Source organism: Talpa occidentalis, unplaced genomic scaffold (genome assembly GCF_014898055.3).
Source record: "Talpa occidentalis isolate TD23 unplaced genomic scaffold, MPIMG_talOcc4v2.1 talOcc4.14, whole genome shotgun sequence".
Lineage (NCBI taxonomy): Eukaryota > Metazoa > Chordata > Mammalia > Eulipotyphla > Talpidae > Talpa > Talpa occidentalis.
Window position 1 is genome coordinate 63,037,544 of NW_023601433.1, and position 27,506 is coordinate 63,065,049.

Genomic DNA, 27,506 nt, shown 5'->3' on the forward strand with positions numbered 1-27,506 from the left:
TGTAAACTGTGTACAGGAAAAAAATTAAACCCCACAAAACTTGCATAATGGTAATAACTACCATGTGTACCGTGCCTTAAATGTAAAAGTAATTTAATAAAATGATCTAATTGCAACCTCCTAACAGTCCTGTAAGCTCATGAAAAGGGATCATCATGTCCTTTTTGCAGATGAGGATGGGCTGAGGGCAGAACCTGGTGCAAAGACACAGAGCTTGAGAGCCACGGAGCCAGGATGGGCTGGGGCGAGTTCTTCCCATCATACCACAGGACAACTTACTCGGAGCTACAACTTTCAAGACAATTTCTTCCCTTAAAATTCTAATTCCATCTTGCCCTGTGCGCTGTGAGGGTTTTGTTTTGTTGTGTTTTTGCATCAAGAAGGCTCTGTGCTTCCCTGAGCAGCAGAAAAAGACTGCTCATAGCCAGGGGCCCTGGGGCTGGCCCCCCAGAGAGCGACGCCTGCCATCTGCACCACTGACCACACAGCAGGCTGGCCATCCGCCAACACAGGGCCCAGCCGCACAGCTTGTGGTTTGCTTTAAAGCGGGTGTTTCTTCAGGAGGAGTGTCAGGAGCTATTTCCCACCCTTGGCAATGGATTTAAGAATGGCCACTGAAGACTGGTCTGATTCAAAGTCAACATAAGACTTACCCGTGACTGCTCCCGCTGAAATCTGCTGCCAGATGGTGTTGTGCTATTCAGGTAATTAGACAGACACCCAGAAAAATTAAAATGTGAATATCTTCTGAACTAAAAGTAATCAAATATTAAGTGTAACTTAAAAAAAAAAGCAAAAAAATAACAACCTCCTAAGAAACTCACATTGAGGCTTTCTTCTACAACTACAATCTAAATACTAATTCAAAACTGAGAGAGGGGGAAAATACAGGCAGAATCCACATCCACACAAAAGCACGGTATGTACCTCTAAGTTATCTGGGTGCCACAGCCAGTTTAGGGAGGCTGTAATAACCTCGTTACTAGTGCCACTCGGTATGGTCACAACAGAACCCTAACTACCTTGGGATTCAACAGAACTAAACTCACAAACCCGCTCTCTCGTGCAGGGGGACCACAGAGGTTAAATAACACAGGGCTCTCACTTTTGAAGGCTGCTGAATTTTAATCTCCTGGGAGTCAGATGCTGAGTCTGACTTGGTGCCTCCGGAATTTGGTTTCTCCTTTTTTCTCTTCTGTTTCTTCTTTTTCTTTTTGGCACCCAAATCCCCTCCAGGACTTCTGTTAGGAAATTCACAGAAGGTAAAACAACAAAAAGTCATCATGCAAAATTTGAATTGAATAAAGCCAATCAATTAGAAAAACACTGTAGAAAGAAGAAAAAACCATCAGGATATAAATGGGAGGTAAAATTCAGTAAGATTAGGAAGTTAACAGGACAAGTAATTTGGAAGAATATTAGTTGACAATCATCACAGGTGCTTAGAAGTCATTTAAGCAAGAAAATTGTAGCTATAAACCATATTTTATAACAGAAGTGAAACAGCTCCCTATTGGAGCTGTTGGAATTGGAATTCACTATTGGAATTCACTATTCCAATAATCTACTTTTTAGTGAGCCTCTTATTAGAGACGCATGCTATAAAAATTTCCATTTATAAACATCTCTTGGGTACAACAAACCATTAATCTTGATACAGCTGAACCAAAGAAACTCTTTCTCTGCAGAGGGGGATATTTTTCCCGAGGAAGATTTTTTACTAGAAGAATTAACAATAAAAAACCCTCTACATTAAAAAAAGGCCAAAACATTAATTGACAGAACATTTCTGCTCGAAACTCTTGTCATCTTAGGGCTGTCAATTTCTGAAAGTACAAATGAAACATGAGGAGATCTCACATCTGCATTTATTCGGGCCCATTCCTCTGTATTCCCAGAAGGTAAATTAAAATCTAGAGTCAGAGATTATGGCATTATTGTTAGATGTAAGGAAAAATGATGAAGCTATCAGCTCCATTCTATTGTTCTCAATCAGTCCTATTTGTCCCTACCTACTTTCTTGAATTTTTACCTAATTAAAAAAAAATAATAAAATAAGACTCAAATGTTATTAATATATATTGACAACCCTATAACATTGTCTTTTAAAGGCAACAAGCAGTTTTCCTGGCATATATTCTACCAAAACTCTCTTTCTTCTCTAAGCATGCCCTCATTTTTTACTATAAATTTACATAAAAATTGAATTTCAAACATACCATTCTGAAACTTATTTTTTGTTCCCTTCCACTTACAATTCACCTTGGATGTCTTTCCATGTCAGGATAAACCAAACTATGTCTTTTTCTTTTCAGCAACTGGAGAGCACTCCCTTGGGCAGACACATCATTTTTATTTAACTATTTCTGTATTAAAAATGTTGCTATAAAAGCAATATTCTGATATATCATTGTGCATTCATACAGGTGTGTCCAAAGTTGAAATGCTAGGTCAAAAGGCATGCACATTTTCTGGTCTCAATAAATAATTCTGAGTGTTTTATTAAAAACTATATCAAGTCCCACTCTACCAAAGATAAATCTGACAGTTTCTGGTTCTGCATACAAGCAGCTTGGAGGTTACCACTCTACTCCAACAAGAAGTAAAAAGCTGAACAGATTGAAAAATGAACAATTCTTCTCGGATCCCGAAAAGAGGTGAGGACATAGGGCAAACTGCTGCCCCTATAAATACAGGGAGCTGAGGTTTCCTGTAGCAGAGACATAAAGAGGAAACCTGAGTGGGAAATCAGAGCCCTCGTTGGAAAGCCTGCACTGTAGTCACTGAACTGCTGCAGGTGCAGTGTGGGCAAGTCTGAGAATTATAAACTCCCAGGGGGATCCTCACATGGTTCTCCCACACTTGTTTTACCTCTAGGAGCTCAACCAGATTCTTACAAGTAAATACTAGAGAATAATCCCATTATTCTTCCAGCTGGGGAAGTCAAAGAGGAATCATTTTGAATTAAGCGAAAAACACTCTGTTCTTCTTAACAAGGTTGTCAAGTTAGTTGTAGCCTTACCTGCTTGAGTATCATCAAAGCATAACAGACCTGGGGAATGAAATACCTAATTCTAGCCAGCTCTAGCTTCCTGTCCCATCTAAGTGGAGAGAAGAAAACTGATTAACACTTGAGAAGTTCATAGTTCAGAGGCATGAGCTCAGTAAAACTATTGGGTCCAGAAAGTTTGAAGCCTCTCTTTCCCCACCCCCCACACACACCTTTCCTATACATAACTAAACATAATAGTTCTGTTTACATGGACTATTATGTCCATTTATCAAGAAAAAATAACAAGGCATACTAAAAGGTCAAAAACACAGTGGTGTAGAAAACAGAGCAAGCATCAGAACTAGCTATAGCAGGAATGTTGAAATTATCAGACCAGGAATTTAAAACAACTGTGATTAACATGCGAAGGCTTCTAAATGGATAAAGGAGACAGCAGGCAAAAACAGATGGGCAATGTAAGTTGAGAGAAGGAAATCCTAAGCAAAAAAACAAAAAGGAAATGATAGAAGATCAAAATCACAGTAATAGAGATGAAGAATGCTTTTGATGCGCTTATTAGTAGGCTGGACACAGTTGAGGAAATCTTTGAGTTTGAGGATATAACATTATCCTGTTAATGAAAACATTAACAGAAACCTCCAAAACTAAAAAGCAAAGACAACAAAGACTGAAAAAAATGAACAGAATATCCAAGGACTGTGAACAACTATAAAAAGTGTAACATCTATATAATGGGAATACCAGAAGGAAAAGAGAGAAGGAACAGAAGAAATATTTGAAACTATAATGACTGAGAATTTCTCCAAGTGTAAGTCAGTATCAGACACTAAACCACAGAACCAAAAAGCTCAGAGAACACCAGGCAGGATTAATACTCAAAAACCTACACCTAGGCTTATCATTTTCAAACTATGGAAAATCAAATATTAAAAAAATAGATAAAGAATCCTGAAACAGAGGGAAAAATACCTTAGAGGAGCAAAGAATAGTAAATAACATCAATGTCGCCACATTTTTGCCAGAAATGAAATATTCTTTTTCATCTCTGACAGGCTTGAAAAAGAAATCTCATTGTACGACAGATTTAATGTTTCTTTAATTAGGGGTGAGGTTATACCTCTTTCCATATGCAACACTGATAATTCATATCCTCCCATAAATTGCTCATTTAGATCCTTTCCCTATTAGTCATTCTTAAAAAAACCTGATTTGTGGGTGCACTTTTATTTTTTTAAACTTAAATATTATTTTTAATAATACATTCATGTGGTATAAGATTCTAAATGTTCAAAAGAATATAATATGAACAGAGGCGGCTCCTCCACTATTCCCCAAGCCCTCCAGTTCTGTTTTCAAGAGGTAATTGGTGTTTTCAGTTATTTTCATATCCTTCTAGACACACTGTAGCTAAAAGCATTTTTAAAACGTCCTCTTCTCTACTTCCTAATTTTTATTGCTAGTATTAACTTACATTTTTATAGTATTTTTAAAAAAAGATTTATTTATTTATGCATACATGAACTGGGGTTCAGGCCAGAGGTGAGGGGGGGTAGGGTGAGAGGATTCACCAGAGTCAGAGTGGGGAACAGAACAGGCAGATTAGCTGAAATACACTGCTGAGGGGAGCTGCGGGCGAGTCAGGCGAGGTCTGCTGCACCATGTGGGTACTCTCTGGCTGACCGGGAATTGAACTCGCGCTGCAGAGGCTGCGGATTTGCTTCATAGTGTGTTGCTTAACCCCATGCACCAGTAGGGAGGCCCTGCTTTTGTTTTTAATTCTGTTGTTATAGGGCTTGAGTCATGTAGGTGGTTTTATCACAGCGAGAACCTATTTTTTATTAAGTATTTTTACTTTGGGCACTTTATTTCCCTTAATTCTAATAAATTATGAGAGATGCTACATTAAGCTTATGTTACACTGCCTACTTTCTCTACATTATTCATATTACAAATACTTTACCAGTTCAGTTTATTTTTAAGCTTTCATCTTTATTCATTGTATCTTTTCCTATACAGACATTTACAATTTTTATGGAGCCTACTATTTAAAATTTTTCTCTTGTGGCTTCTTGGCTTTTAAATCTTGCTTAGAAAAGTTGTCCCTATTCGAGAATTAAATTAATATCCCACTATACATTTTTCTCTATTACTTCTATGGCTTTTGGAAAAAATATTTAGCTTTCTAATTCACTAGGAATAAAATGCGTACACTGTGAAATGCTGTGGCCCTACATAAGAAGAAGTCATAAATATAAGAAAGCACCATTACAACATAACTTGTCATTATAGGATTCACACAGTACAAGCAGATATAATGTGAGGCAGACATGTTCACATATTGGATACAACTACACAGTGAGGTAATTTTCGCTTTTTGCCAGAGCTGCTCCAGGTGCAAGCAGTTTCAAAAGATGTCCACAAATTCTTTGTTACTTCGCCCATTCAAAGATGGGGTCTCCTCCCCTCCCTTTGAATCTGGGAAGGTATGTCACCAAAAGATCACTCAGTTTCCACCTAGCTCATTTTTGATCCTCACTCTGGGGGCAGCCAGGAGCCAGGTAAAGAGTCTGACTGCCCTGAAACCACAGGCTTGGCTGGTAGTGTGCCAACCCCAGGCAGCAGCTGGCAGCGGAGGAGCCCTCAGCTCTGACAAGTCTGCAGATGACTCCAGCCCAAGGCAACATTTGACAGCAACTGCACTTCCAACCTTAGGTGAGAATTTGCCTTTTCCTGACCCACATCACCTGAAAGTATAATAAAGTGACAATTATTTTATGTCACCAGCTTTGTGATGAGCTGTTATACAACAATAAAAACCAGAACAGAAATTTGGTACTGAGAGCGGAGGGCTGCTGTCACAAAAACCCAAAACACGTGTCACTGGCTCTAAGACCAAGTAGAAAGACCCCGAGGAGAATGTTAACAGAAGCCTGATGGCTTAGAGGAAGCTGCTGGTGAGGGCTGGGAGGAAAAGATAGGGAATGTTGTTAGAAATGGAGGGTGCTGGGAAAAGTGGACCTCCACATGCAAAAAAATGAAACTAGACCACTACCTCTCGCCGTGCACAAAAATCAACTCAAAATGGATAAAAGAGCTGGACATAAGACCTGAAACCATAAAATGTATAGAAGAAAATATAGGTAAAACACTACAAGACATACATCTCCAAAACATCTTTAAAGATGCATCACCCAAAGCAGTGATAGTGAAGGCAAAGATAAACACCTGGGATTACATCAAACTGAAAAGCTTCTGCACAGCCAAAGAGACATTAACCAAAACAGAGAGACACCCCACTGATTGGGAAAAAATCTTTGCACTCCAGTCAACTGATAAGGGACTGATCACAAAGATATACAAAGAAATGGAGGGAAGAGGACCCTGGTTATGTAGTAGAGAAATGTTTATAAAACTATCCCCAAGGACAACTGATAGATAGAAATTGGACTATTAGACTTGCAGGTCCAGTAGGACTTACAAGATTTCTGGGCATATATCTGACATTCATTTGGGGGAAATTCTCAGTCATTGTTTCAAAGAGCTGGCTTCTTTCAACTGTCTAAAATAAAATGAAAAATAGGGGGATTAATTGAAGAATGAGCTACTTAGCTTTTAAGCAGAGGCTACAGAATATATAAATGCAGTCAGTACTTGCTAGATTCAAAAAACTGTTCCTTATGCCCAGTATTTCCAAGAAGGCAAAGGATTTACATATTAAGAAATAGTCTTAGGGCCTCCCTGGTGGTGCAAGGGTTAAGACGCAACCTATGAAGCTATCTGCAACCACTGCAGCATAAGTTTGATTCCTGGCCAGGGAGATACCCACATGGCACAGCAGACCTTGCCTGTCTCACCCACAGCTCCCCTCAGCAGTGTATTTCAGTACATCTGCCTGTTCTGCTTCCCACGCTGTCGCTGGTGAATCCTCTCACCCCCCCCCCACCCCCGTGCCTCTGGCCTGTACCCCAGCTCTTGTATGCATAAATAAATCTTTTAAAAAAATAGTCTTAGAACAATAAAAAAAGTCAAAACTTGTGGGGCCACTTAAACCCTGTGTTGAGACCTCAGGGAAATCTAAGATAGTGCCTCACTGACCGTTTCAAACAAACCACAAATATTTCTGAATCTGCTATCCTGGGGACATTCCCTGGTCCCCTCAAAGCCAGTGGACAGGCAATTTGCTCAGTCACTTGAGTACAAGTCACAGGTATTACTCCTGGCTGAAAGCATTTGAGACCTGACACTTTCCTCCTTGCTGACTTCCCAGCAGCCACGTCAAGATGACAGCATCCAGAAGGGATGGAGCCCCTCCTCTGCTTAGACCCGGGATACCTTTCAGGACCCTGCCTGCATGCATGGAGTATAGGTGGGAGATGAACTGTTGCTGACTTAAGCAACAGAACTATGTGTATTCATTTGCTTTAACCACATCACACAGTATCCAACAAAGTGCTAGTTTTGTCATCTAATATCTATTCCATCATGCATTAGTATTATTCATGTATTAAAATCAAACTTTTAGTTAAAAATAGATAATTTATTTCTCCATAAAGTCAAAATATGAAAGGTATATTCAATAGCGAGAAAAACTGTTTGACATTATGTCTGAGCTATAGATTTCTATCTTAAAGTAGTGCTCATTTTTTGAGATACATTAAGACCCCACCAAATAGTACCCTAGTGGTCTCAAAATAGTAATGCATTCCCATATCAAAGAACAGTTTTTTTCATAGTAGACTCAAAGCTGTACTATTGTGATATTTATATTTAAAATCATCTGGTGGGCTAAGGATTCCCATAAATATCTAACTAGCAATTGGACTTAAACAAACATATTGCAGCCAGATACAACAGCAAAAAATATGCTGTGGATAAGTATGGTTTGTATATTCTCTGATTTAGGATTCTGAGTATTTTGGGCTTTCCTCTCTCAAAATGCCCATGGCTGGCACTTGCAAAGCAGTCAAGCTGCTGACTATGATTGTGATTTATCTATGCATTTGTTGACCAAGATACCAAAGTCTGGTTGAGTTACAATAACTGGGTTACAGCTCAAATGTTAGTGCTCAGGTGTCACATCAGAAGAGTTACAGCTCTTGTGACAGCAGTAATGTTATATTTCTCATTTTATTGTTTGATAACAGCAGAAGTGTCACAGCTCCTGTATTACAGCAAATATTTATTTTTATTTGGGGCTTCAGAATTGCAGTCTGGGGGACAGAGACTCAAGGAACACTTGAGCTGAATGGCCAAGGTGCTTTTCCCAGCCCTTGCTTATATAGGCAAAAGTACAGGGCTAGCCTCTGCTGTATGCAAATGAGGCTTTCAGTCAGTATAATTCTGATTAGTATAAGTATGTCAAGCGATGACTGGTCAATTTTCAACACTGGTTGTGGCTTGCTAGTGGTTTCACTTTCTTCTTGGCTGTGGGTGCATCTGGATATGCCCCAACCTGCCAGGGTGCCTAGATGTGCTGGGACCTGACACTCAAAGCCTCCTAGTTCTGTCTGGTTATTAATTACCCAGACACAGGATGACTCCATGTTCCTTTTTCTTTCTTTATCACAGTTGTGTTGGGTGTGTGAGGAACAGATAAAGTTAGTCATACTTGTATCCTTAAGATCGCTAATGCTTCAGTGTTTGGTATCAGATTTGAATTAGTAACAAATGCTCATTGAATGAATGATGAATAATTCTGGCTCTTGAGGTGGATCCAATCACACACTGTCAAGGGTAAAATAGCTCTGAAAGCTACATTTCTGTCTTGCTGCACCTCCCCCTGCAGTGACCTTTAGGAATGGCTTTCTCGGCTGAGCAACCAGAGTGCAGGGGGAGAACAGCAAAACACCCTGAAGCAGAGGAAGTACATCGGAAGTTCCCTGAAAAGACAGAAGCTTATCAAAAGATAACGACCACCAGGAACCACTACAAGAATGCTAAAAAACCTTATCCCGTCTTTCTAGAACTACAAACTTTAATCCCTTATTGTCTTTCTAAACTTCCTTCTTTCTTCTATAAAGGTCATTGCTTATTATGTAGATCACCACCCTGATGGTGATAGGCTGAGCCCATGAGTAAGCTGATTTCATTGATATTCGTTGTTCCTGTGCTTTTGGAAAACATATATACTGGTCACAAACTCAAAGAAAATTACACTCAGATTTTCACTCTTGAAGTGTGTCTGTTTGTCATTTCTTTCACCGACGCCCTGACCACCCTGCACGCTTCTCTCAACCCTGAGGTGGCCTCATCCTCTACTGCTGTGCTGGTCCGCGGCACTGTCTACCTGGAGGATAAAGTCTCTTGGGCCAATACCATATCTTTATTCAGTGTCCACTATCATAGCACGTGCCAGGGAGTGTAGTGGTAAAGAAATCATAGAGGACATGCCCATGGCCTTGCAACCCAGGAAATTATCCCTTTCCTGCCTCAATTCTTTAACTGTTGCTGGTTATGGCTTTTCTAGAAACAAGTAGGAGTCCAGGAAATCACATATTTTTCTCTCCAGTATACCTACCTTTTAAGGTATCTCCAAATTTCCAAGAAACTTTTATCAGGATGGATATAGACGGGAGGTTATCACTGATATGACACCAGTCCAAGTGGGTGGAAATTTATCTCCACAATGAAGAATCCAGGAATTTTTGCCCTAAGTGTGAAACATTTAAGTGTTTCCCCCCCGACCTCACTCCCCCCCAAAAAAACCAGACAAATTAAACTCATGACACTGGAGTGGATCTAGATATAAAAAATAAAAATACCAGACCATTTTCACAAAAAATCCCTAAAAATGTCTCTATCACCTATTTTATAACAAGACATTTATAACAATATAAATGCTAACATTTGTAACAAGACACCTGCAGTGAAGTTTCCCACTAGGTTACATATGGGAGTTCACTGATACTGTACCAAAACAACCACCCACAACTGTTCTGGTAAATTACTCTACCTTCTCTTGGCATAAAAGAGAATCTACAATCTTTTTTGTTAACTCTAGTTTGCCAAAGGTTTTGTTTCTCTCTCATCTGAATTTTAAAAATAAACTGACAGGGAACTACAGAAATGGGCACTAAATTAATCAGTCATCACCTCCTCTAAATTCCCAGACATATCTGATAGTATTTATATAGTGATAAGAACAGAGCTCCCAACCCTTGAATGAGAGAGAGCTGTTTGTGCATTTCTCAGAAGGCTCAAAGAGACTAGGCTCTGAGAGTAAGAGCAGACAGGTATACTACCTCCACTCACTAGGATCACAATAAGCACAATGACGAAAACAAGTGTTGGCGAGGATGTCGACAAATCCAAATCCTCACACAGTGCTGGTGAGACTGTTAAATGGTGCAGGTGCTTTGAAAGAGTCTGCAGTTCCTAAAAATGCTAAAAAATATAAAGATACCACATGGCCAGCAATTCCACTCCTAGATATATAATCAAGAGAAATGAAAGCACATATCCACACAGAAACTTGCACAAGAATGTTCATGGCATCATTACCCAAAAAAGTGGAAACCACCCAAATGTCCATCATCTGGTGAATGAATAAAGAAAATGTGATATATCCATATAAAGGAATATTATTCAGCAAAATAAGTACATATATGATACAAACATGGATGAACCTTAAACACAAGCTAAGTGAAAAAAGTTATAAAGGGTCACACAGCATGATTCCATTTACATAAAATGCCTAGAATAGGCAAATCTGTAGAGCTAGAAAATAGATTATTGTTTGTTAGAGGCTAGACAGATTGGGGAGAATTGGAGAAAGTGGGTTTCCGTATAGGGTGACGGAAATGTTCTAAAATTGATTGTGATGACATAGTTGCACAATTATGTGAATATATATTAAACCACAGAATAACAAACTTTAAATGGGTGTATTTTAGGGTATGTGAATCTCAATAGAACTGTCAAAAACTAACAGGTAAAATTCCTGTCTCGGGGTGGTAAGGCCTGAGTAGATTAAAAAATGGACTATGGTTGCCTATGATCCGCTTCCTGCAGAACCCAGGGGCTCTGTAGGGAGATACACACCATGGAAAGAGGTACCACAGTGCCTGGGTAGGAGATGCTGCTTGAGAAGACTGTTTTTGGAAATGAAGAAAAACTCACTCAAACTCTCTGATGATGGTTGATTACAGCTGACCCCTGAACAATAGCAGTTTGGACTGCTTGGGCCTACTGATAATGGTATCTTTTTCTATCAGCGGGTTATGCATTCATGAGTTCAATCAACCCTGGACATTGGTTGACTGGGAACCTGAGGATAGGAAGGGTCAACTATAAGGGAATTGAGTATCCTTGGGAGCCCTGAAACCAGGGTCCACCCAAATAGGGACGACTGTAGTTAAGTTTGGAGGGAGTCCAAAGTTATATACGGATTGTTGACTGGGGAAGGGGCTGGTCAGAAGCCCTCCCCCCATGTTGTTGAAGAGTTAACTGTACTAAACCATAGAAGTTTTGTCACAGAATCCATGTGGCCCCCCTCTTAAAGATATCTTAGGATCTCTTAGATGTTAGGAACAGTTCTATTTTCTGCTCCCCTAAGAATTCATTCATGAAAGAGAAGATTCTCATTCTCTCAGCTAGGGCAGATACTTCAGGCTGTGTGTAGAGAGAATCTCTGGCATGTTCAAATCCACGTGTAAACCAATAAATTCCTCCTCAGCTATGGAAATGTCAAATATTTAATAAGTGCACCCAGCTAATTTCTTTGAATAAGTATTCAAGGAGTTGACAGACATTGTGGAATGAACAAAGGAATATAATCACGTAAAGATTTGCAGTTGCCCCAAGAGAAACAAGCAAGGCAGAGAATTCTGGTTGTTCACAAAATCCATATTCACTTTCTCCTGGTGCTCACAGTTTCACTACACTTCCCAGCTTGCCTGCAGAATAGAGGTGATGTTTTCTTCTTCCTGCTGCCCTGAGGCCTCTTAGGTATGCCCCTCCAGGGTCTTTCTTCCACTTTAATGACTGGAGGCAGGTGCAGGATGAGACACCAGAGGATGGAAGAACCATGGGTTGGAGAAACGTAGCTTCTGGTTGACAGAGGAAGGCTAGACTCTTACCACCCATATGAACACCTGCCCAGTACTATCTTATGAATAAGAAGAAAACTTCCACTGCACTGAGCAGTTACAAGTCCAGGTCTATTTGCTATAGCTGCTTAACCTAATAAAACGCATAAGAACAACATCAAAGCAGTTCAATTTATGGTATGTGAATCCCAAAGACAGGAAATTAAGATTTCATCACAAAAATCACTCAGCTCCTCCCCACAAGAAATATGAGTTTGATATTGGGATTATTTTATAAAAAATTTTCCCCTGATTTCCATTTTCCTGCACAGAAAATGGTAGGATTATAGGCGATCTTAATCTTTGTTGCACTTTCATACATTTTTCTAAACTGTCTATAATAATCACAATGCTCTTTGCAACTAGAACATAATTAAAATACAACATAGATCAAGAACAAATAGATCATTTCAATGTAATAAAATAGAAAGTTAACAACCCAAGGCATACAGGAATTTGATCTATGATAAAGATTACATCATAAATCAGCACTGGGAAAAAATGAACTTTTTGATAATGAGCATCAGAAAAATTGACTTCCTAATTGAAGAAAAGTTTATTTGCTACTTCTCAAAAATCACAAAAACAAATTGCAAGTAAGTTAAGATCCAAGCTTGGAAAATAAAATCTTAAAACTGAAGACAGTGCTTTTTGTCATTTTAGTTAATGTCTTCTTGGGGCCTAGAATAGTGTATCTGGCATATAACAGACAATCTGTTGAATGCATAACTGAAAGAATAAAACAAAAGCTTCATAATGCCAATAAAGGAAGGGATTTCTTAAAGACCTCCCCCGCCCAAAGCCATAAGGTAAAATGGGGATAACTTAACTGCATCAAAACTAAACATTTGGTGGCAAAATGACTATCAATGAAATTCTAAAACTACAGAAGGAGGCAAGATATTTACACGAACACATTATAAAGTGTTAACAGTCAGTAGATAGAAAAAGTTCTTTTCCCCTTCACATTTTATCTCCAGAGTAGTCTAGGAAGGCAACATAATATCCTGACCAGGAATGCAGGCATTAGCTGAGTCTGACTACTTGGTCTTGAAACCTGACTCTGCTGCTTCCTAGCTGTGTGACTTGGAGCCTATTAATCTCTCTGTGCCTCAGTTTCCATAGTTGCAAAAATTAATCTTTCAACAAGCAGTATTAGAAAAGCCGGGCCACAGATATCACTCCATCAATGTTACCTGTTACTATGATTGTCATGATTTACCTTTTTTCATATAACTTATCCTTGGCTAAACTGTATTATTTATTTGTCCTCCTCTAACGAGAACTACTTTCCAGCATGCGGGACAGTGTCTGGCATATAAAAGGTCCTCAATAAATATTTGCTACATGAATGAGAAATCAATAAGGAAAATCAATATTAAGAGGACAAAAGACTGAGAGAAGAATGGACTGAGGATATGAATAACTGCTTCATGAGAGAGGAAGCCCTACGCATCAATAAACTTAGCAAAAGATGCTGAACCTCACCAACAGTAAGGCAAATTAAAAGAAAACTTCAGATACTACTTTTTTAATCTACTGATTTGCCAAATGCTCTAAACTTTACTACTATTGGGAATAGGAGAGGGACGGGAATGCTCAAGTACTACTGGTGAAATATAAACCCATACAAGCAGTTTGAAGAACCTCCTCTTCCTCCTCCTCCTCCCAGCAGCTGACATTTAGAGCACTTACCATGTGTCAGACACTCTACCACCCCCTTACAGAAACCCACCTTGTAAACTGTCACTTTGAGACTCATTCCCATTTTTTAAAAATGTATTTATTTATGCATACAAGAACTGGGGTACAGGCCAGAGGTGCAGGGGGTGAGAGGATTCACCAGAGACAGTGGGGAAAGAACAGGAGGTGGATTGACTGAAATACACTGCTGAGGGGAGCATTAGACGAGACAGGAGAGTTCTATTGTGCCATGTGGGTTAGCTCCTTGGTGGGGAATTGAACTCATGCTGCAGTGGCTGTGGATAACTTCATAGTGCTGAGAATTAACCCCCAGTACCACTAGGGGAGCCCCGTCATTCCCATTTAGAGAAGTGACTTACTAAAAGTCACATGTCCAATAATGGCAGAGCCAAGACTCAAACCCAGCACTCCTGGCTCCAGAACTCAGGTAATTACTTCACTAGATGGCCTCTCTTTTATGCATCTCCACTGGCCAAACATCTTTTTAGTTGGTTGTTGGCAATTTTTAAGGTGTTTGTGTGTGTGTGTGTGTGAACTACCTATTCTTGATCTTTGATTTTTTTTTCACTATCTTTGAACATTTTTTAGTCTAGTTGTCTTTTACTGGATTGTAATCTTTAATATTGTGTATTCTATTTAGAATACCAAATCATTTTAATCAAAGGAAAGGCACAACAAGGGGAAAAATAAATGAGCAGGCTTTGGTATAGCTTATGCAAAGCAATAAGGTGACCCAAAGGTGTGTCACAGCCCTGCTGACAGAAGGAACTCACTCCGCCAGTGGCAGGAAGCCAGGGAGGCACCGTTACATTCTCCAGTTGAACTGCCCACATGCTGGACTGCTGCATCCAAGTGACAAATACTGATCATGTGGCCACCAATTCAATAATGGATTTTACCTGCAGTTTAGCTTCTTGAAGATGAGTGAGCCTGTTATTGTCAGTAGCTCATCTATGCAATTTCAGCATCGACTTCGCTCTTTTTTTCCCCACAGTGTAATGCACCACCCAGAGCAAGCAGTCAACCTACCAGCTGAATTCAGCTGACTTCTGCATGGCATGACCTAGAGCAAGAGTTTTGCTACCCCACTGCTTCAGCAGCATCATTCCAATTCCTTCTCTTCTTGGGACTGATGTAGGAATATCTATCAGAGCTTTGTGAATGTTATGCCATCTCTGGTCAAAGCAGCAAGTCATAGATAAGTGCTTGGCAAACTGAGAGCTTAAACTGCCCCTGAAGATCATGCCCAGTGAGGGCAGAGATCATTACAAAGGTCAGCAGTGAGATGGGTGGCAGCAGCCACCTGAAGCTCTGAAGTTTTGGGTTGAGGTCACCATGGGACCAGTCAACAATTGCAATATTTACATGGACGTCAGCAGCAAAGAGTGGCTAACTCAAGGCAGCGGCTGAACAAGAAGCCTGGATTCAACCCAAGAAGACTAGATAATTTCCTTTGCTGGCATCTGGCCTACAGTTCCTTAGATAATCCCCCACTTTTCTTTTAGATACTGGGTTGTTCCAAGTTTTTAGTTATTTCATCTAAATGTGGGGAAATCTCTACGAGCCTCCTTAGCCTTCTCTTTCCATGACTGCTTCATTATTTCAATTGTGGTAGCTACTTCCCATAAAGACCTACTGCCAATAAGAGTTAATGTTACTACATAACCTAAAATTTTACCAATACTCATTGGCCAGAAACTCATTAGCTTATTAAGTGAGACCTATCTTTGTAGATAGAAAAGATCAGAATAAATGAGGAATATTTAAAATGCAAGAAATAAATTTAATATATCTTTATATCTTTAAGATCACATAACTAAAAGACTAAATATAAGTGAGCTATTCAACGTATAAATCTCCTAACGGCTTACTTCTATGTACCTCAGGAATAAAAAGATGAAAGATGAATAAAACAAGTAGAAAAATCATATTTTAACAAAAGACTTGAGAGAGCTAATAAAGTATATCTTCGTGATGTTTCAAATTAGTGAAGAATTACACTATATCTTACAGTCTCTTATCACCCGGCTCACAAATGTTTTTCTGATAGAAGAGCTGATATTCACCACTTTTACTTTTATGGTTTTTCTCATTTCTGGGCCTTCTGGAGTTTTTGAAAGGAAGATAGATAACTAGTAAAAAAAAAAAAAAAAAGAACCACCTTTTTTTTTCTGGCTGACATTCACTTCAATACAGTATTAGCATTGTTAAAGTGAATAATATGAATACGTGCTAGCAAAGTTAACAATTTGATGTGCTTTTCAAGTTATATGCCTATTTCAGAATTCCCCTATATATCAGTTTTTCATTTTTTACTTCATCTTTTATATAGGAGTCCCCCCTTACTGGTGGGGGATATGTTCTAAGACCCCTAGCAGATGTCTGAATTGATAATTGAAGGTAATATTGAACCTTCTAAATACTATAATTTTTCCAACACATATGTACCTGTCTATGATAAAGTTTAATTTATAAATTAAGTCAAATAAGATGAACAATAACTAACAATAAAATACAAACCTTAAAACAATATACTGCAGTAAAATTTATATATGGTTTTTCTCTCCCTCAAAATATCTTTACTGTATTTATAGATGCCCAAGAACAGGGGACTAAGCAGTAGATGGTCATCTATAGGAATTTCTAGAACAAGTATAGGGTATTTGCATTTCTGTAAATACTTATGAATGGGGAAATGTATATACAAAGACATCAGGCACTGACTTTTTACTTGATGATACATTCTATGTTCTATATGAAAAAATTATGTGCTTTTGCAAAAAGAATTATTTTAAAAATTTCATTTGGAAAAACCAAACAGACTTCTACTTTCACTGGTTCTTTGCTTTTTATAAACTTTATGAAAACCTAACGTGTAGTGAAGAACAAGCATCTTCCCCTTCCAGAAGAAAAAAACACCTAAAAAATATGTAGAAACTATCATATTATCATATAATTGAATCATATTAACTGAATTTCATATTAACTGAATCAACATCTTCTGGGAAAGTATTATGTGAACCTGAACACTGAGTGACTATAGCCTTGGGGATAAAGAGCTGGTATTTCCCTGGTGTGTGTGTTCAAGCCAGTAACAGAGTACAATGTGGTAACAACATAGAAACTGTAGTTAAAATTCCAACTCAGTCTGGGACCCCAGAGGGTGATTATGTGCTGGGTTTCCTCCTTCTCCTGTGAGGGGCCACTCACAGGAAGTCACAGCACACCCCAACTCAAACACAAAACAGGCTGAGCAGTAGAGCTGGGGTACCATGTGCTGCAGCTGATTGCCCTCACAGCGCTACCATCCAGAGATGCTCAACAACAGATTCCTGAACCCATTTTGCTGCTTAAGGAAACTGACTTTGTGGAGGTCTGAAGGACCACAGTGCTGAAGGGCGGGGAGCACCTGGGGGAGATGCCAAGTGAAGGAGGCTGCAGCTACAAAGCTTGAACCAGAAAGGAGATGAGATAGCCATGAAAGAAATGTAAAAGAAAAAGAACTCATTGCAAATTATGCTGATGCTCCAAGTAATAGTGCAGCATGTCTTTGAATAATGTTTGGTTCAACATTATAATACTGATGAGAAAAAAATTCCATTCCCAGTCCAGGTCACTGTTGTGCAGAGTTTCATGTCTCCCCTGGCTGTGGGGTTTTCTGTGAGAACTTCGGTTTCCTCCCACATCCAAAGGTGTGCATGTGAGGATCACCAGAGTGTCTCAACTATTCCAAGCCCAGTGAATGTGGGTGCGTGGGGTGCACCCCAAGATGAAAGACTTCCTGTCCAAGGCTAGTGTCCTCTTGCACCCCAAGTTGCTGGGAGAGGCTCCAGCCTCCCTTATCCTGAACTGGAATGAGTAGGTTGGAGAATGAAAGAATGAACGCAAATTGTTTAATATTAGAAGGGTTTGGAGTCTTCATTTTAGAGTGTGCTGGTGTTTTGTAAGCAGAAATTCACCAAACTTAACTCTTGTTTATATCCCTTAACTCTTGTTTATATCCATTAGCCTATAGTAAAATTGGTCTCGTTATACATCCTTTCACTTCAAGTGACAGTTCCCAAGAACTTATGGACAAGCACTTAATGTAGTCCTTTAACACACCTAAAGAGAAACCCAAAATGTGTCTCAATAATCAAGGTGCAATATTTTTTTAAACAAAGAAATTATACATTTATTTATTTTTTAAATTCATTGACAAGTGTTCCCATTACACCAGTGAGTTTTGAGTTCAAAGGCCCTCAAGGGGTAACCTATGTTTTGTGGGCTTGAAACATTAGCAAACAAATTACTCTTTGTCTTATCTATTCATGGTCCATGAGACTATGCAGTTTTTATCACAAAGACAAGAGTTTACAGTCAGACAGAGAGAGGTTCAAGATCTCTGAATTTGATCTGTCACTCGAGCAAGTTATTTCAACTTGGATAAGCCTGTTTCTTTGTAGGTTATTGTAATGATTTAGTGAGGGGGGGGTGGGGAAAGGGTATATGCAAAGTTCAAAGCACATATGAGTCAAAAAAATTAGCTATTATTTTATTTTACCATGTTCGGTCCTATTCAGCATGGAATACAACTGGAAATTGTACAATCCAAGTTCATTCAATTAGGGTTAGAAAAAGAAAACCCTTCACATGTTCATAATGCACATCGGGGAATTTTTTTTTTAATTAGAAATTAATTTGTCAGTGGGGATTAAGAACACTGGAATCCACTCAACAAATTTATATTAAGCTACCACTGTGCAATATACCAGGTATTGCAGGGGCAAGAGGCTGCAAGTGGTGTCCCTGTGCAGCCAGCCTGGACTTGTTTGAAGGTGCCAGCCTTGCTTACCACCTCCCTCTCTGAAAACAACCTCTGATCACAGGCCTCACTACCGGGGTGAACCCAATATGATCTCCCACATGCTCCTCCTTCTGCGTATAGCTGACTGGACTAAGTCTTATTGGCCAGAAACCAGATCCTTTCTGGAAAATGTGAACTAAAAACAGGTTCTTCAGGCAGGCAGTTAGTAGTTGCCTGAAAGGAGGGAAGAGAAAAAGCTAGAGATGGATAAATCTTGAACTCCTGAATTGGTCCCCAACTCTAATAAAGTTGGGTCATATATTTTTTTTTAGATAACCTGTGATTTTTTTTTTTTTACTTATTTTTTTATTTCCTGCTATATGTTTGTTTTTTTTTTTTTAAATAGAGGCATGTTTTATTTATTTATTTATTTGTTTGTTTGTTTTGTTTATACAAGCACTGGGTACAGTCAGAAGCTCGGGAGGGTGAGAGAATTCACCAGAGCCAGAGCGGGGAGCAGAGTAGGCAGAAGGACCGAAGTACACTGCTGAGGGGAGCAGCGGGCGGCAGGAGAGGTCTGTGCCATGTGGGACCCTCCTCCGGTGGCCGGGGAGCAGCCAGGGATCGAACCGGCGCCGCAGAGGCCGCGGGCAGCTTCGCAACCCAGCGCTCAACCGCTGCGCCACCGGGGAGGCCCTCCTGCTATATGTTTTAAAATCTTTTTATTTGAGGCAGTGTGTGGAGGTGTTATACCCACACATTAAGCAATAGACACAAGTACTCCGATCCCCACTTTTCAGCATGTGATGCTGTCACCCAGCTAGGGTCTGCCTGAGAAGATGACTGGGGGTTGTGGGGAGCCGGCAGGGAGGGACCAGGTGAGGGGACATTCAGTGAAAGCTACAGGCCCCTGACAGGGGTTATCACCACTGGTTATAACAACCATGGAAGGCTTCAGGAAAGGACTTTTGAGCTGGATTTTGGATTTTGAGAGGACACAGAGGTGGGACAATTAATAGAACAACCTCAAAGGAAGGTGGTTCTGTGGTAAGCTACAGTGTATTGGGGTGGGAGGCACGGACACTAATATATCCCTTTTGGTGAACACTGATGCTTGATGTTGAATTTGAAGTTGTTTTCTGTCCTATGCAACCATCTAACCCCTCCCCTCATTATTCACAAAATCTTCAGAAAACGGTGTGTGTATGAAGGGGGAAGAAGGAGAAAAGAGATTAACTATATTCCACAAAGAGTCAAGTGGTCTAAGGAAAAGAGAGTTTAAAAGCCCAAAGCATTTGAAGAGTCCAAAGCATTCGAAGCTAGGTGATGGGGGGGCAGAGGGCAGCATGGACACACTGGAGGACCAGGGAAACATCAGTCCCCCCAAACTCTCATAAATATGTATGCGCTTCAGTCATTTTGTTTCGCTATTAAAGAAAAGAATGATCCTAGCAGTTAAAAGGAGATGGAAAATACTGCCTTATAGAAAGACAGGAATAAAATCCTACAAACTTCTAGACTAAAAAACAAGTCAATGTAAAGAAAAATAACAAGGTTACCTACAAAAGAGAAGTAGGTTGCCAGAGAAACATCTGTACCATTGAAGTGCTACAAGATAATAAAACAATGTTTATTTCCATAGTTTATTTTTTTAAAAGATTTATTTATTTATGCAGACAAGAACTGGGGTACAGGCCTGAGGTTTTGGGGGGGGTGAAAGGATTCACCAGAGACAGAGCGGGGAATAGAACAGGCAGATCAACTGAAATAAACTGCTGAGGGGAGCAGCAGGCAAGACAGGAGAGGTCTGCTGTGCCATGTGGGTAGCTCCCTGGCTGGCGATCGAACTCATACTGCAGTGGCTGCGGATAGCTTCATAGGTTAAACCCTTAAATCTTTGCACCCTAGGGAGGCCCTATTTCCATAAAGTTTAAAGGAGAGTGAGAGTTATAGATTTACAGGCACGGTTTATGCCTGCCAGCAAAGATGATAAAACAAAAGTCATCTTCAGATATATAAGAATTCCGAAAACATATCATCTGCATACTTGTATTCATAATAAGAAAAACATTACAAGTACTCAAAAGAAGAAAAGGAGAGCATGACACTTACCAGGAATCATGGCAATCAATAAAACCAGTAGAGTTGTCAGTAAAATCTAAAAAGCTTTTGATAATATGGATGTGAATATAGTAATATAATGTAATAACTAAGAAAAAATTTTTTAACAAGATGCAAAAATAAAAGAAGCCAAATGGAATTAAGATTCCAGATTATTTCAACAAAACCTAGGAAATACAAATGAAGGAAAACTCAGAACATCCAGGGGGTTGGGAGGAAGGCTATAGAACTTCTAAACACTAGAGGAAAAAAAAAAAAAAGGAAGAATGAATACTTGACATATTCTGCAAAAGACAAGGAAAGAATAAAGAGATACTTGAGTCCCATAAAGCTTATACAATTTAAAGGCAAGATATGACCTGAATTGTTCAATATAATAGCTCTAACCCCATAGAGCTATACAATTTGAAATTAATTAAAATTCAGGTCCTTAGTCCCTTTAGCCACATTTCTTTTTTTTATTTAAATATTTTATTTTATATAATTCTTACATCTTTTTTTAGCCACATTTCTAATGGCTAGTGACCTCTGTATTGGACATTTCCACCACCACAGAAAGTTCTAGCAGACAGTGAAAAATACAAAGTCTAAGTCCATGCAAAGTATGATCCTATTTACGTTAAATATGCACTTATATACACATACACGTATATAAATGTCAGTTGATTAAACTGTCAATAGTAGTATCTCTAGAATAGAGACAACCAGGTGTTTTCACTCTCTATATACTTCATTGTTTGAATTTTTAATAAGTATGTTTAATAAGCACTCTCACAATGAGTAAAAGCTAATTACATCTTCAAATGAAATAACAACACACCTATCAATTACCTCTTTCTTGAACTTGGTACAAAACTTGGTTCTAATCCCCCATTTAACCAAGTAAATGACTTTTAATTTGTATTTATTACGAATACTTATGTTTCAAGATGGCAAAGGATGTGCCCTATACTTAGAAATTTTCTATAGCTTTGCCAAGCTCTGGAAAAAGTTTGTCTGGGTTCAAGGTGGTATCACCATTTCAGATGCACTTCTGAGCAGACATGAGATCACTTCAAACAAAGTAAGCAAAGTCAGTTTCCGGTAGTAGAGGAGGCTCCTTGGGCAAGGGCTGTTAACAGACCTTTACATTTAAGTTATACAGTTGATAACAAATTAAAATTTCAGAAAGGACAACTCTGAACTATTCTTTTTTTTTTCAGGAAATGAAAATCTCTCTCATTTTTTAAATCTCTCATTTTTATTTATATTTTACATCATTGTTCATTTTTAAACAATATTTGCTTCTCCCCACCCCCTCAGGTGTAGTCCCCACAGAGTTTCCTTCATCAATGCACCTGAGTACCATCACCTTAGTCCCTGGTGCTCCTCCCACCCTCCCTCCCTCTGATGCCTCTTCCTCCTCCTCCCCTGCAGGATGTCTCCTATTTATAATTGTCTGTTTTTGCTTTGTTGTGTTTTGCACTGTTATTATTTTTTACACTGATGTCTTATTTGGTTTCCCTACATTCCTGCTGTAAGTGAAGCCATCCGGTATTTTTCTTTTTCCTTCTGGCTTATTTCACTGAGCATAATTCCTTCTAGTTCCATCCACATTGCTGCGAATGGCATGAGTTTATCTTTTTTGATTGCTGAATAATATTCCACTGTATGGTTCTTTGAAAAAATAAACAAAATAGACAAACAAAAATAAAAAATAATAAAAAAATAATATTCCATTGCGTATATATGCCACATCTTCTTGAGCCAGTCATCTATTTTGGGGCATTTGGGTTGTTTCCAGGTTTTACCTATTGTAAATAGTGCTGCAATAAACACAGGGGTACAGGTATTCTTTAAAATCATTGTTTTTGTGTCCTTTGGGTAGATCCCTAGGAATGGAACTGCTGGGTCGTATGGTAGCTCCATTTTTACAACTCTGAATTATTCTATCATTTTCTATCACAAGAAAAAAATCCATTGAGAGTCAGTCACTTTTTGCATTTTCTCAGTGATTCCTCATAGCTGATTAAGGACAAACTCTCACAGCCACAGATAAAGTCTACAGGAGTCACATCACACACAGGGATTTCAATTTTTTTTCCCTAGATAGGGAGTAGAAGGAAAAAGATTATGTTTTTTGTTAAAAGAATTCCAAAGTTAATCTTTGACAAATACCAGATCTTTAATTATCCCAAGGAAAAAAAATCATAAAAACATCTGGGAATAATTCTCAAACACTAAAACTAATATCTACTGCAGGAAATAATTTAGTCATTAATCTGCCAACAAAGACATATTCATGTTTGTTTTATTTCCTATATGAATATTCTTGGTAGCTGCCTCTTATTCCGATCACAGTAAATGCCGAGAAAAAAAGCTCTCTTAGCAAGATGTATAACATCAATATGTCTAGTAAAGAAGCATTCTGAAAGCCAGTGTTGGTGAGGTTTGGTTTTGTTGCCAAAAGTGGTGCTTTAATTTATAATATATATGCATTTCTTCACTTAGATGACCAAAGTAATTATTCTGATACATATATGGTCTTTACCCAAAAGTGCAGGCTCACAGCTCCCAAGAGTCTTGCAATTTCCTTACTGCCCAGAGTGATAGGCGTGTCATTTGTTATGTGAACAAGGTGACTTTATGGCCTGCATCTAAGGTGCCAGTGGAGCCTACCAGGGTTTGGAGGGTTGGGATTTCCAGTCCAGTCCTCACTCAGGAGGGGAGAGGAGGTGGAGTTTAATTGCTAAAGGTCAAGGTTAATCAGAGGAGTCTATATGATGAGGTTACATCAAAACCCCAGAACAGGGTCCTGAAGGCTTTGGCATGGAAGTGCCACACCCTATCCCCAATTCTTGCCCTAAGTATCTTCTCCATCTGGCTATTCCTGACTCTCTTTTTAAGAAATCAGTGATCTAGTGAGTAAATGGGTTTCCTGAATTCTGTGGGCTGATCTAATAAATAAATCCATCCTGAGGAGTGTGGGAACTGGGAACCTCTGATTTAGAGCAGTATGGTCAGAAGCACAGGGAACAGCAACTGGCTCCTGAGGGTGGAGGGCCATCGGGAGACACTGAGCCCTTCACCTGAGGAACCTGAAGTTGTTCCTTGGTAGACAGTGTCAAAATTGAGATGAATTCTTGGACACCCAGCTGGTGTCAGAGAATCGTTTACTGGTATAAGGATATTCCACATATTCACAATAGGACTCAGGTCCACAAACGCTAAACATCAACATAAACCCTGATTTTATTTAGGTCAACTGTTTTTAACACTGAATAACACGGTGCTTCATGTGGGGGTATAGGCAGAATAAGTGATGACCACTATCCAGTGTATTTTACTTATAGAGAAGATGCACATTAATAGGCAAGGATAAGAAGATGGCAAACTTCATCCACATCTTCAACAATTTTCCCTGCCTTCAATGGCTTTCCCAACCCCTTCAGAAAAAAGAAACAGAAGACACGTATACATCAAATGGAGAGGATTATTAAAGATCCCTAACTAGCTACCTAACCTCAAACCCACCTGGGATAGTTCCTCAGGAAGTCATCCTATAAGTAACCTCTTAGTGTCAGCGTCACCCATAGGAGAAGTGAAATTTTCAGTAATCAGTACTATTTATAACAACTCATGCAAAAAAAAAAAAAAAAAATTTGGACTGAGGTTAATATTTACCTATGTAGAAAATAACAGTATTAAACAAGACTATCTTATAATTTTGAATTTGCTCAAAAGTTTTCAAGTTCCCTCAAACTCTTTATTCATGTGTTAAAGGAATTATTTAAAGATTCTGTCTAGGTAATCCTCTACTAGGCTAGGTCTAACTGCTGCATATTGTTTGAAGATACGAAAACCATAATTCTTTAAACAGTCTTCACTAATTAAAACTCACAACCTCTTCCCTATGTTCTTTGGAATTCATTAAATTTTTTAAATGGCATGGCACTTTCATATTTGGACTGACCAAAAAGTTAAACAAATAGCATATTTTCCATGAAAAATAAGATAGTGAGATTCAAGTTTATAATCCAAAAGCATTGCTCTTGATTAAACGTAAGTCACTGCATTTAATTGAACATAAAATATATTTTATTCATCGACTTTCGGTATTTTCCAAAAAAATGAAATATTCTTTTAAGTTCACAAAGGAAATTCTATGAAAATGAAAAAAGAAAGCATATGCCATAACATTTACATAATATAATTTGGTATTTTCATTTTATCTGTGATCCCAGTTTCAACTCATGTCTAATACATTTAGTAAATGCATTGTTCTTAACTGTAGGGATACATTAATTCTTTGAGGCCGCAAGAGTACTATTTAGTAAATTATTGCCTGCAAAATGACCCATGCCTAGTGGACTCAAAGTGACAATTCTGCTTTAAAAGGTAAAGCTTTTAATAGTTAAAAGAAATAAAGGAAGACACAAAGAAATGGAAAGACATCCCCTGTTCATGGACTGGAAGAATTAACATTATCAAAATGGTCATCCTACCGAAAGCAATTTACAGATTCAACACAATACCAATAAAAATTCAATGGCATTCTTCAAATAAATAGAACAAGCAATGCTAAAATTCATATGAAATCACAAAAAGCCTCAACTAGCCAAAGCTCTCCTGACTAAAAAGAAGAATGGAGGCATCACATGCCCAGACTTCAAACTATACTACTAAGCCATAATAATTAAAACAGTATGGTACTGGAATAAAACAGACACACAGACCAATGGAATCGAACTGAAAACCCAGAAATAAAGCCATACATATAGGGACAACTGATCTATGACTAAGGAGCAAAGAATATGCAATGGAACAAGGACAGTTTGTTAAATAAATGGTGCTGGGAAAACTGGATTGCCACATGCAAAAGAACGAAACTAGACTACTACTTCACACCATGTGCAAAAAAAAAACCTCAAAATGGATAAAAGACTTGAACATAAGACCTTAAATCATAAAATATATAGAAGAAAACATAGGCAAAACACTCCATGACATACATCTAGGAAACATCTTTAAAGACTCATCCCCCAAAGCAACAAAAGTGAAGGAAAAGATAAACAGCTGGGATTACTTCAAACTAAAAGGCTTCTGTACAGCAAGGGAGACAATAACCAAAACAAAGAGACACCCTACCGATTGGGGGGAAATATTTACATCCCACACAACTGATAAGGAACTGATTTCAAAGATCTACAAAGAGCTCATAAGACTCAACAAAAACAAAGCAAACAATCCAGTCAAATAATGGTCATAAGAGCTAAAAAGATGCTTCTCCAAAGCGGAAATGCAAATGGCCAACAGATATATGAAAAAATGTTCAACGTTGCTTATAATCAGGGAAATGCAAATCAAAGTCACAATAAGATACCACCTCACACCAGTGAGAACGGCACATATTAAAAAAAACTGGCATCAACAAATGCTGGCAAGGATGTGGAGAAAAAGGCACTCTATAACACTGCTGGTGGGAATGCAAACTAGTCCAACCATATGGAAAGCTACTAAAAATATGACCCAGCAATTCCACTTCTAGGAATCTACTCAAAGGTCACAAAAAACATTAATTCGAAAGGAAACCTGCACTCCTATGTTTATTGCAGCACTATTCACAATAGCTAAGATATGGAAATAACCTACGTGCCCAAAAACAGATGATTGGATCAAGAAGATGTGGTGTATGTACACGATGGAATACTATACAGCAATCAAAAAAGAAAAACTCATACCATTCGCAGCAACATGGATGGAGCTGGAAGGGATTATGATAGTGAAATAAGTCCAAAGGAAAGAGAAAAATATCTGATGGTTTCACTAATAGGAGGAACATAATGAAAACAAACAAGGGATGGGGGTGGGTGGAGACAAAAATAGCAGGGAAACTATAAATTGGAGGCCTTTAGTTGGGGAAGGGGGAGGAGAGGGATCAAAACATGGGAGAGAGGAGCACAAGGGACTGTGGTGACAGTTCACAGGTGTCTCAGTGGTGGTAATTTTATGGGGATTACACCTGAGAGCAGAATGAATGACAATGTAAAAAATATATAAATAAAAATAAAAATTAATAAAAGCTGAAACATTTACCTACTTACTCTTTCAAAGACTCTCACTTAAACTAGTGGAGAATAAAGAGGCCACAAGTAGAAAAGAGGAGTCTTTCAAGTTTTAACATTTACAAACTTGAGCTACTTAAGAAAAAAAAAAAAATCCAGGTTTCTACTGAGGCAAACCATCAAAACACAATCAAAATAAAACACAACCACTCCCCAAATTTAGCAGATATCATCTAAATTCAAATCCAAAAAAGCAGTTTAACAAGCACAGCAATTTGTTTTTTTATTAATCTCTATGTGTAATACAGACTGCCATAAATCCATCACATCAACTTCTTCCCACTAGAAGCTGTTATCATGTTATCTGTTCTTGGTTAAAAAATGTCAATCCATTGGACATCTCTAAAATGTGAGTAACTGTGCTAATATATAATTAATGTGCTAATGTACAAAAGTGAAAATCTGTGAAGGGGACTTGGAGATTCCTTTGGGTGTTAATTTGGGAATTTCACACAGCAAGGCTTCTGGGGGCAAGCCAGGATCAATGAGCACACAGCTGAGTAATTCTTTGTGCCATGCACATTCTTGATCATGTAAGCAAAGACGTGCTAATCAAACGGTCAAAAGAATGAAGAACAATAAATAAAAATTACAGTAGATGAAGACAGAAGTCCATGGTCTCTCCAAAAAACATGAGGGACAAGTCCTTAAGTTATCGGGGTGATCTGTCACCTCTGCATCAGAGCCCAATT

At 38.6% G+C, this 27,506-nt stretch overlaps 1 protein-coding gene across 3 annotated transcripts in view; it reads right to left on the minus strand.

Annotated features, from left to right (window-relative positions):
* The window catches only part of NMT2 (N-myristoyltransferase 2), a 69,240-nt gene that overhangs the window by 30,874 nt on the left and 10,860 nt on the right, over nt 1-27,506 (minus strand). For 2 of the 3 annotated variants that reach the window (XM_054695104.1, XM_037510656.2), the window contains one exon: nt 1,106-1,241. In XM_054695104.1, the coding sequence (XP_054551079.1) occupies nt 1,106-1,241 (136 nt within the window). Of the gene's footprint in view, nt 1-653; nt 697-1,105; nt 1,242-27,506 lie in introns of all 3 variants that reach the window. The other variant, XM_037510657.2, reaches the window with a different exon arrangement.